Source organism: Diceros bicornis, chromosome 9, assembly GCF_020826845.1.
Source record: "Diceros bicornis minor isolate mBicDic1 chromosome 9, mDicBic1.mat.cur, whole genome shotgun sequence".
Lineage (NCBI taxonomy): Eukaryota > Metazoa > Chordata > Mammalia > Perissodactyla > Rhinocerotidae > Diceros > Diceros bicornis.
In genome coordinates, this window is record NC_080748.1 from 14,606,883 (window position 1) to 14,619,270 (window position 12,388).

Below are 12,388 nucleotides of genomic sequence, written 5' to 3' on the forward strand. Positions count from 1 at the left end.
TGAGACTGCTTAAAATAGAAACCATGTGTGTCATATGGCTTTTAAAATAGAATAACATGAAGAAGTAGGGGAAGCTTTATTATAGTCCCTATTATTTCTTTCATAGAAATCACATTAAAAAATCATGCAATGCTAAGGCACAGCAAACTTCCGTTCTACACAGAGCTTCCTTCTTAAAGCCCTATTTTCTTACCTTGTGTTAAAATTGCCCATATGCCAACACTGACCAAGAGATTACTGTGGGCCAGGCACTCTCCAGTACCTCACAAGCATCAGGTGGTCTAGTTCCTGAAACACATCCATAAGGGGGATATTATCATTAGCTCTATTTTAAATATGAGGAAACTAAAGTTTAAAGACATTAAGTAGCTTGCTCAAAGTCACACAGCTAGTGAGTGGCAGAGAGAATTCTCATCCAGGTCTGATGGTCTCCAGAGGACTTCATCACTGATGAATATTTTAAAATAGTGGGTCACATCCCATTAATGGATCATGAGATCAACCTAGCGGCTTGCGATCATTTTTCAAGTGAATAAGGCAGACTAGCAATGATCAAAGTTCATCTCACATAGTAAAAGGTAAGTAATATTTCAAAAAATTTTGTTTTCAGTGTGTATGTGTGTTTGTATCCTGAATTGTGATACAAAATTTATTTCTAACTGTGAGTTACTATCTTAAAAAATTTCAAAGCTGCTACACTAAGATATATTGACTTTCACTCATTCATATTCCAAACACAAGAGGACTACTAACTTTTATAAATCTGCCCTCTATAAAAATCTTTACAAGAAAGAGGTTAAGAGATTTAAAAATCTATGACTCAGTATGCCTTTCCCTGTGTGAATAGACTTAACAAGCCGACCCTCAGAGCCATGCAGCAGAGAGTTTTCCTAAAATAGTCAGACCTGACTGGTCTTATCCTTCATTGCTAACAGTAAATCATTCATCTCCCACTGCAGTGATAGCAGAGAAAATATTTTCTGCTTTTGTAAGAACAAAGATCCGGTGGGTAGCAGAGCATCCGAGGGCCACCCTCCTACTCAGAAGGCCCAGCGGATGCAGCAGCAGTAGCTTCCGGGGAGAGCGTGCACTGTTACATCTGGCTGTCCCCAAGAAAGGGCCTGACACTGCCCTATCACATGTTTCCTGGATCTTAAGGGTCATCATGACTAAAGGACTAAAGTTCAAATCATCGAATAATCTACTCATCCTCTCTAAGGATCTCACTAAAAGCTTAACATGTACTTGTAACTCAGACATAGCTTTAGTACCTAACTCAAATTCCTGCCTTAAAACAAATGGAATTCTTTATTAAACAATGAGGGCCAGCAGGCTTCACCTACTTTAGGAGATCCTGGACCAGTCTGGTGGGAGAAGATCTCATTACAAGGCAGCATTTGCTTGGAAGGCCCAGACCTCACAAGGACATTTTCCCAAGAACCAGAGTAGAAGTACTTTCACATTCTTAGTCTTCTTTTCCTCATCTCTGCATAGAGATGATACCAACAACACCAAGTTGCTATTGAGATTAAATAAAATAATTAGGAAACACCTAGCACAAAGTAGATGATGAAAGTTTGCTCTCTAACCTTCTGCTATATTAAAAAGCATCATACCACCAACCCAAGGAAATTCTTAGCCATGATGCCAACCTTCAGTGGCATGGTTAGGAACACTCTGCCAACATCCCTTGCTCTCTTCCATTAGTCACACTGAACTGTAGCCATGTCTGTGTCTACACTCTCCCAAATCAATTTCTGTGAAGTTTTATCTCGCACTCCCTTTTAAAAAATATATGACTTCCACAGTTTTACTAGACTATTTACAAAGAACACATTTCTTCGTTTTCCAGAAAGTACTCTTTCAAAATTGAAAGGACATCTCTCATATCTAAATTTCTGGAATTTTTTTAGTCATCTCACCCACAGATATAGTAAATGTTAATTATATTTCCTGTCTGCACTTTCTCATTCAACCTAGCAGTTATTCAACTCTCACTCGTCTTCTTTTATGTTCCCTGCACAAGAAGACTATTCTAATTTGTCTTCATATAGGACTTAGCCTCCTTGAAATGCAGGTTCCTGATTCAATTAATATCCTCACAGCATGTTGGTTAAGAGTGGGCCTCTGGAGTCAGGGGGATGAATCAAATCTACCACTGGAAAGTGTGACTTTCCAGATGGATGACTACATTTAACTTCCCTAAGCCTGAAACATGGTGGATAATGTCACTCATACCATAGGTTGCTTGAGGACTAACTGAGATAAACCACTGAGCAAACCGCCTGACAGACAGTAAGCTCAGTGAGTGTTGGATATTATTATTTAGTATTCTCTCTCCTAATTCGAGTGTGGTTCTGGATTTCTTTCTCACACTTAAACTGTCCTTTTTGTATACATGTATTTTTGTTATAAGTCACCTCAAATCCTTCTTGTAAAGGATTAAGCTCATACTTTTACCTTTCTGTTTCCAGAAGTGGACAAGTCTTTGATTTCATACAAAAGTAGAACAATTGCTTTGGTTTTGTTTACTGTTGCCTTCCTGAAGTGAATTCAAAATGAGCCTTGATTCCAGTGTCTTGGGATAGCTGGTGTTGGGTATGACTGTGGTTGATTAAAATGTTATAGTTAAGAATATTGTTCATAAAAATCATGCACTAAAAATAACACCAGACAAACTCAACTCATAGGGTTCTTGTGAAAATTAAACGAGATAACATAAAAAGAGTTTGGCCATATGAGCCTTTTCCTTCTATTACATAAGATTTTTATTGCCTCTTTCACATAGATTATGCACTGACTGAAGGCAGTACAATCACTCCTTTGTGCCAAAAAGGATATTTTCCCTGTGGGAATCTTACCAAGTGTTTACCGCGAGCTTTTCACTGTGACGGCGTGAATGACTGTGGGAACGGAGCTGACGAGGAGAACTGTGGTGAGTCCTCCCGCTCAGCTCCATATGCATGTGGACTCCCCAAAACTGTGGGTGGATCGAATAATAATTGTAATGAACTGTAATGATCGAATAATAATTGTATTGGAAGAGATGATTTGGTATTCTGTAGGGAATCTTTTTGTAACACAAATAATTGCTCCCCAATTCGTTTGTGATAATTACCTAAATTTTTGTATATAGAGGTTGCTTAAATCAGCAATATAGTATTATAAGATGTGATATTTGATAAAAATTGAAATTAGATTTTAAAATCTACTTAGATGCCCATATTTTAATTTTAAGTGGCTTCCTATGACTACCTTTTATGGCTTGGTAATTTGGTTCAGCTGCAAGAATATCCATGAAGTGTGAATGGGCCTCCCTAGAGAGTTAATTCATTGAAAAGACCTATATTGAGTGCCTACTACATGCCAGGTGCTCTCCAAATTACCCAGACACAGCAATCTCAAGGGAGACAAGGCTTTTGCCCTCGTCGAGTTCACATAGACAATGTGAACAAGGAGGACAATAAACCTGTATGTAAATAAACTAAATAATTTTAGAGAGTGATAAGTGCTGTGAAGTATATAAAACAGGATAATGGGATAGAAAATAATGGCAGGAGAGCTACGTTAAAGACATAACCAGAGAAAACCTCTCTGAGATGATGACATTTGAATTGAGAACTAAGTGAAAAGAAGAAAGAAACCACAAAATATTCTGGAGGGACAGCGTTCCAGGCAAAGGAAACAGCATGTGCAAAGGCTTTGAGGCTGAATGGAACAAGACAATGTGTTTGTGGGACAGAAAGGCCAGGATGGCTTGAGCAGAGTGAACAAGGATATAAAGGATGAAGAGGAAAGCAGAGGCCAGATCCTGAGGGGTCTTACAGGCCAATTTAGGTCTGTATATCCAGACTGTACTGTTGTCTAATCTAACCTGTGTATTTTTTTCTCTAAGAAACTGATGCCAAGAGAGGGTGTCATATCTAGTTATTCACTAGAACCCAGATCTCCTGAATCTGAAGGAACCCCATGTGTTTTCTACCACAGAACTGCTGCTCCTTGGCACTGCCCAACTAACAATCAAAGTGGGACAGCAAAGTCCAGGAATGCTGGGCGTCTGTCTCTAGAATCTGCTCTCCTGCCCCTGGGTACCCATGCATGCTTCCCTCTGATGGAACTTCTGCCTTCACCTCCCATGGATCACTCCTACTCATCCTTTAGGATGCAGTTCAGGTGTTCCCTGGTCACCTGAGAGGCCTGGCTTCTTCGGCCACTCTTCCCCAGCCTGAAGCTGTACCACCGATCTAGGACAAGCACCCTTTCTCTCGGTTGCCATAGCACCCTGGGTGTACCCATATGATTGTACTTAGAACTGCCTTGTCTTCTCACTGTACTTCTCTCTCTAGCCATGAACTCCTCAAGAAGAATTTTTGTTTGTGTCTTATTTGTTTGGAGTCACCAGAGCCTAGAACAGTAGAGTACACAGGAGGTGTTCAGTCAGCGCTCAGTGAGGGGAGCAGCTCTCTGGATGCCAATGCCGGTCACTCAGATTCTCGACATTGCCTCTTCACTGCATGAGCATCAGAGACCATGTGTGTTTATCTAACTCATGAGGATGTTCTGAATGCAAATTAAATAATTTATGTAAAGGCATCAAATAGAAGCATTTTAAAGCTATTGAGGGTATTAATAAGAAATAGAAATAAATTGACGAATGCAGGGCTCAAAGAAACCTGTGGGCAACTATTTAAATTTACTTTTCTATTTGTATGAACTTCACAATCATACATTGTAATATGTATCTTATTGTTTTAATAGCATATGATAAAATAATAATACTTCAAAATCAGGCCTCCTTTTTGAAAAGAATATAATTTTATCACAAAAAAAGAGAAGGAAACTTGGCAAATAAGCAGATCATATCCTCTGACAAACTGAGAAATATTATTTCTCTCAGCAGGACTAGACAGCCTTTATTAAAAGGAAATTTGTTTTTGCTTTATTAAAAAAGCCAGGTGACAGAAAATTTATTACATCTATCAAGTATGTTATCTACATATACATATGTAGTAGTATGCATATGACAGTAAAATTCAGATTATATCTTCTGAGGATCTCAAAATTAAGATCGAACATTTAAAATGTCAGCATTAGAAATAGCTGATATTTTTCAAGATGGATATATGTGTGTAAAATAATTATTTATTTCCATTATATATTTTATGAAACGCACATTTGAAATATTTGTAATTGCAAAAAGGGGAAAACTCCAGATGTCTGCCTAGCTTTTTCTTCCTTACCATCGATGTTATTATTCTATTACCTAAAAATTTTTTAATTGATTTCATTATCAAATTTTTATACTTTTGTTTTGCAATTTGATATTTGATTTATAGAATAACTGACATATATTCATCACCATTTCGCAGGAGACACTAGTGGATGGGCGACTATATTTGGCACAGTCCATGGAAATGCTAATATTGTGGCATTGACACAGGAGTGCTGTAAGTGGTGTTGGTTCAAAGACTCAGTATCAGCTTTGCGAGCAACGCGATCTGCGGTGCATGGATTTATATGGGTAGTGTGATAAATTCCCTTTAGAATTTCAATTTCAGTTCAATGTATTTCAGCAGTCAACTGCTCTATTGTCTGCCCAGGGGACTAAAAAGATAGACAAGAGACAGCAACGTGCTCATTTTTTGTGTTAGCCTATGATTGCGTGCATATATAGTTATTGAAGAATTGTGACAAATCATAAAGACCTCATTCCCTTTAATTACTTTCTTCAGTAAAGATAATGAGTGCCAACTACTTTCCAGCCCCTACGTTAGGCACTGAGAATACAATGATAACTAAGATGTGGCCCCAACCCACAAATACGTCACATTGTCACAGGAAAGACAGATCCTTATAGAAGCAGGAATGATGTTTGCACAAGAGAACGTGGAAGCCTATTGGAAGAAATGATTGCTCTGCTAGGGATGGGGAAAGATCCACAGAGAAGATGACATTGAGATGTACTTGGAAGTCTTTGGATGGAGGGAAGGGTAAGAGGTAACAGGATCAGAAAAACACTGGGATAAGAAGGCGCAGGGCATGCTTCACGACACCTGTCACAATGGTCTGAGTGCATGAGGCAGAGGAGCAGGAGCTGAACCTAGAAGGGTGGGGCCAGCCCATAAAGGGTTTGGGGTGCACACTTTGGAGTATGGCTTCTATCCTGTAGATTGAATTGTGTCTAGACATAATTATGTAGGTGTATGTACAATTACATACATACTTTAGTATGTATATATAATGTATGTATATAATATATATTAAGTACTATACTAATAGTATGTTATGTACTTTACAATACCAGTTTATAATTACCACTTATTATATACTTTATTATACAGAAGTATATCATCTATAAAAAATTAGAAATTAAAAAGATTAAAAATAAATATAACAAAGTTCTAATTTTCTTCCTAAACCATAATGGATTGCGTTGTACACATCCCCCTGTTGAGATCACTGCTGTACACAATGGCAATCACCGAAGTTGTGGGCTTATTTTCTTTTAATTGAGAGGAATAAGCACACGATAAGAAGTGTGAGAATGATCCTTCCATCAGAATTGTAGAGAATGGATTAGAACAGTGGTTCTCAACCTGGGACAACTTTGCCCCCAGAGAACATTTGGCAATACCTGGAGACACTTTTGGTTGTCACAAGTGGAGGGGGGTGGGTTGCCACTGGCATCTAGTGTGTAGAAGCCAAGGATGCTGCTGAACATCCTACAATGCACAGGACAGCTCCCCACAACAGAGAATGATCCACAGGTCAAACTTGCAAAGGTTGAGAAGAAAGAATGGTGAAAGAGATACTGATTATTATGTTTCTTGCAATGCTCCAGACTGATTAATACTGAGAATCTGATCCCAGAAAATACCATTGGGTACAGTGAGGTAGAGAGAGATGCAAGAGGCATTTCAGAAGAAGAATCCACAGAGCTTGGGGGTGTGACTGCCAAAAGGAAGAGTCATGAGTCATCAGTCATGATCACATTTCTGGTTTAGGCAACAGGCCCAGCTTAGACTGTATGGAAATCTTTTATTGGTAAATAAGAGTTCCCAACCACAGGTTTTCAATCCAATACCATAACCACTATTCTCAATGTCAGTAAACATTGAAGTAAACATTCTGAAGTTATCTTTAGGAAGTAGAGATAATTAGCATAAACCTATAAACAATACAGAATATTTTCCAAGACTTTATGCACTAGAATGCATCTTTCGAATTAAGCAGGTATTCAATAAAAGTTTGTTAAATTTACTAAAATTCAGTGAAATTGATTTTAAAAATAAAGTTTGGATAAAGGTGATTTAAAAGAAGCAGAGCAATTCGAACAAACTTATAATCAGATTTAAATATATTTAAATCTGATTATATATTATATATATATAATAATAAATATAAAATTTGAAAATAACTCTCATTTTCTTAGCTCCATCAAAACAAACACTCACAGTATCAGAGGCAAAATCAAATACTCCATAGATATCCTCCCCTCCTTTCTCTCTCTGTCTCTCTCTCTCTCTCTCTCTATCTCTCTCTCTCTGTCTCTCTCTCCCTCTCTGTCTGTCTCTCTCCTCTCTCTTTCTGTCTCACATACAGACACAGGGTGATGGTTCCATGGACCAACTTGGCCTGGTTTCTCCATAGATTTCTCACTTCTTTATATGCCATTATCTTAATAATTACGTACGTTCCTGCAGAGTAAATTCTGAAGACTTTTTCTTTCTTCTGAATGCTGATAGATGAAGATGAATGCTGAATGAAGATAGGTGGATCTTTGGTTTTCTCAGCTTTATAGCTTCTCTACAACTTTCGTCTTCCACTTTAACTTCATGGTAATGAAAAACAAAGGACCAAAATGGGAGATTGTCCCACTTGGTTGATTTTAATAAGGCACACTGGTGGCTATGGCAGAACCTGCCTCTAACTCTTCTCAGCTCTCAGATAAATTTGAAAGGGGAAAATAATTGAATTTCATTTTAATCAACAAGCATTTATTGAGCAACCTCTTTGTGCCATTCAATTAAATTGAATTGACTCAATTATAACCATTAAAGATTTACTCAATCATGCTAATGTTTTTCATTGAGGAGAACTGAATCTTGTTTCACTACATGCTTTTATGCCATTTAAGCATTTCTATGGTTTCACTCTAATCACTTGTTAAATGCCTCTGAAATGGCCACTGGAAGCTGGAACTGAGATGAACACCACATTAGTCTATATTTGACTAGGAGAGAACTCTTATTTGCTTTTATTATGGGCCTGAATTAGTCCATTTAACAAGATGTAAATGTTATACATCAATGAAAAGAGAACAATATCAGTTATTAGAGATAAACTCATAATTGAAGAAAAGTATTTTTTTCCTAGTGAAATCTTTTTCTTTTTGCCCCCTAGTTCTAAACCAGTATCCACAACACTGTAACTGCAAAGAAACTGAATTGGAATGTATAAATGCTGGCTTGAACTCCGTGCCAACGATTTCCAGCAATGTGACATTACTGTGAGTAGAATTCAAATCTTGATGATATTTGCAGCTAAAGTCACTTGAAAATCATGTAATCTATTCTAATTTCTCTTTGTTCTGTTTTATGTTATTTGTATATTAGAAAATAATAGAAATTCCCTTTAAAACCACCAACCATCAGAGAATTCTGCATGCTTCTTCTCCAGGGAAAGAATGTTTTCAAAACTGTATATTAGATTAGCCAGGTTATCCTTTAGCTCACAAACATCTGTGGTCTGGAGTTCTTATTTTCAATTACTTTCTGATTAATGTATTATTACTAATATGCCAATACTATGCAATTAAAAATAAAAGTTAAAAATGGAGGGGCCAGCCCAGTGGCATAGTGGTTAGGTTCATGTGCTCTGCTTCGGTGGCCCGGGGTTGGCTGGTTCAGATCCCAGGTGCGGACCCACACACCACTCATCAGGCCATGCTATGGCAGTGTTCCATAGACAAAATAGAGGAAGACTGGCACGAATGTTAGCTCAGGTTCGATCTTCCTCACCAAGAACAAAAAAGGAAGAGCACTCACTTACTCTACCTCGTTTTTAGTAGTGGTAATTCGTCCAAGATTGCAAAGGTATAAAAGATCAACGAAGCTAGCTGTGTCATAATCATGCAAGTTTTTCTGTACTTTGCATAAACGTTTTGACGGCCTCAGGAATTTGCAGTCATATCATAATTTGGGCATGCATGAGGTGGTTAGGATTTTTGTTGCTTTTTGGTTTTGTTTGTTGTGTTTTGTTAAATTACCCAGAGAGTAAAAGAAAAATTTAAATCACCAGAGACATTCCAGTCTATTATACTAACTGGTTAAACTTGTTAAATATTTGCAAATTGCTTTAATTTTGCTTTATGGACTTTTTATCCTCACATGAGAAAAGTTTTAAGTTACTACAGTCATTTTCGAATGTGTGTTAAGTAGCATGGAGCATCATCAAATATTCTCTTCTCAAGCATGCCGCTCCTAGGGAAGAGTCTGGTTGGTCTTAAAATCCATAATAAAGTCTGCTTTATATGTTATTTTAGGTCTCTTAAGAAAAACAAAATTCACAGTCTTCCAGATAAAGTTTTCATCAAATACACAGAACTTAAAAAGATGTAAGTAGCTATCAATAGTATTTTTATGGGAAAATCTTTGTGATGTTTTGTTTAAGATGTTTTTGATCTAAAAATAAAATGAAACATAAAGTTGATTACCTTTATCATTAAATTTATTTTTCTAAATGTAATTAAGATTAGAAAATAAAGCATTGAAAAGTATATTATCTTTCCATTTCATAATTTAAATTAACTGAATTTATTTTTATTTAAACCTTTTTAGAGAGTTAAATTAGAGTTGAGATCAAGCATCTCAATCAGAAAATACACAGTTCCATGCTTTTACTCGAGATCATTGGAAAATGACGTTGCGGATTCAGAGGCACTAGATACACTTTTTAACTCAGAAGAAGAATGTTAGCATAGACAGGAACTGTCAGATTATTTAAAACACAGGATGATAGGATATGGACTGTCTCCCAGGATAATAGGAGAAAAACATGGCCATAGTGAAATCAATGATATTAACATACTTGAGGAAAGAGATTGTTAATAAATAGGGCACAGTAAGCAGTAAGAAATGGTAGTCAGTGAGAAACAGTGTCAGGATGCTTGCAGCATTGTCCAAGAAAGAAAACCAGGGTCCAGGAGATATAATCCCTAGAGATAGTCTCTAGCAGAGGGCTGAGATGGACTGTCAATCTCTTCTACAACTTGTGTGAGCTATTTTTTGACACTATCCATATCAAGATGGAGATTCCCTTTGCTCTGATTCCCTGTTCACCAAGCAACCTTATGAGGACTATATTGACTTCCCAAATTATGAGTACTAAACTATTGGGGAAGTTTGGATAGGGGATAAGAACATTTCTGTTAGTGGAGTGGGATACTTCCTATTTATATAAAGAAATTGAGAATAGTCAACCTCTTGTGAGTTTGGTTACTGTGTGTCAGTCTCTCTGAGCCCAGTCACTGGGATAACGGAGAGATCAAGTTTCCACACTTACCAACATGATCATTAGACTAGATTAAAACATTAGTAAGGTAGTGCTGTGAGGCTCCTTGGCAGTACCATCATCTTGTTTTATCCTTCAGCGTTCAGCATAGAGAAGGAAGTTTCTAGAAATCTGAAATATGTTAAAATCCAAGAATAAAAATAATCTGATTTTTTGCTGATACTGGACAAACACACGTGGTTTGAAACACCATCAACAATTCTTTACTGTTCATGAATTTAGGTACAGACTCTTTTATTCCAGAAGTCACTGAAGGAAGTCCATTAGTGAGGTGGAATCTTGTGTGAACCTGGGTTTGATTATAGCCTCTGTACATCCCATCTGCAGTCAGGACCTTCCGCTCCATCCTGAAGCGTGTGGTCATGTTGGCATTGTCACATTGGAGTAGCTAGGCATTGGCTCTGGGTTTCCAGACCCCTCTAGAGAAGAAATCCTAACTATACTGCTTCTAGTCTTACTGGAAATTCTTAGAATCACAGCTTGTTCATTCTATGAATCAACATTGTCCTTGCGCTTCCTGAAAAATGCTCAAAGGAGTAACAATAAAATCGCACTATCAGAAAGGAAGGAAAAAGATCCATGTTTTAGAGTAGCAGTTTAAATTCTATTATCTAGAGTCATAGAAGTTTCATGATTTTCTAATTAAATCATCTCATTATTCATGAGGTAACTAAAGTTTGCAACAGTTAAATGATTTACCTTCGATCTACAACTAGTTAGTGGAAGAGCCAGAATTAGACCCCATATATTCTGATGTTCAATGCAGTGTTTATTTTACCATAACCAGAAACCTAGACATGGAAGTAAGTTGTTCTAGCGTCTATTTGAATCTTCTACCAACACATACTGTCCTCCCCCATGTGAAACTCCTTTCTGTACCTTTTGCCCCCAAAGCGAAGCAGACTTCTGAGGAGGCAGAGGGGTCACTAGAGGATCAAGCAAAGAGAATTAAAATTAGACTCTCAGGCCAAGTCCTTTCCTGGATCACTAATCCATAGCTTTGTTCTATGTCAATACTTATCTCTCATGGTATCCACTAGCCCATGAAGGAAAGAATATGAAAGCACTAACTTCTATAATTTAGTCCCCAATTTTTCCTAGTAGAGATCAACCTTAATTGCCCAGATCAGCTGGAAACTTCTCCAAGTAAATATTTAATTCTACTTTGTCTGAGAAAACTTAGTTACCACATCATAACCTGAATATCATTCAGCAGGGGTCCTCCTGAGGCAAGCTGCTGTTTGGTGTTTTCTAGACAATCTGATTCTCCTGGAGATTTAGAGAAAAGAGATTATAAGACTCTCATCAGCAAACATTCACTAAGTGTCTATAATATGCAAGGTACAGCACAGGTAAAACACAACTCCTTACATTTACTTATCACTTTTTAAAGTTTAAAAAGAATTTCAACATTTGGAATTCTCGTTTGAACTTTGATCCTTAAAGTCTGCGAAGTAGAGCAGACATCATTAGATCCCTTTCAGGAATGAGGAAACTCACCCTTGGAGAAAAGAGATTGTTTGCACAAATTTAGCTAACTAACGAGTGTTAGAGCTTGGCCTCAAAGCCGAACCTCTGACTATGATCCTTTGGAAGCATACCCACGTGGTCCAGTCTCAAATATTTTTACTGTCAATGAAAACATCCAGTAACCAAACCTCTATTTGAAAATAGTAACTCAAGTTCTTTACAAGTGTTACTCAAATATCCTAAAGCATATCCTCAGCAATCCTTCCTTAAATATCCTTTCTCCCATCCCCTCTCCTCACATCCTTCAGCTCCTCCTGCCACTCTCTCCCAAACTCCCAGAAAAGTC

General features: G+C 37.4%; 1 protein-coding gene across 1 annotated transcript in view; it reads left to right on the forward strand.

Moving 5' to 3' along the window:
* The first annotated feature begins 2,737 nt into the window (after nucleotides 1–2,737).
* RXFP2 (relaxin family peptide receptor 2) overlaps nucleotides 2,738–12,388 on the forward strand; it is a 40,833-nt gene continuing 31,182 nt past the window's right edge. Inside the window, 5 exon segments of the mRNA XM_058547679.1 lie at nucleotides 2,738–2,785; nucleotides 2,788–2,935; nucleotides 5,370–5,447; nucleotides 8,404–8,509; nucleotides 9,545–9,616. Of these exon segments, the coding sequence (XP_058403662.1) occupies nucleotides 2,738–2,785; nucleotides 2,788–2,935; nucleotides 5,370–5,447; nucleotides 8,404–8,509; nucleotides 9,545–9,616 (452 nt within the window).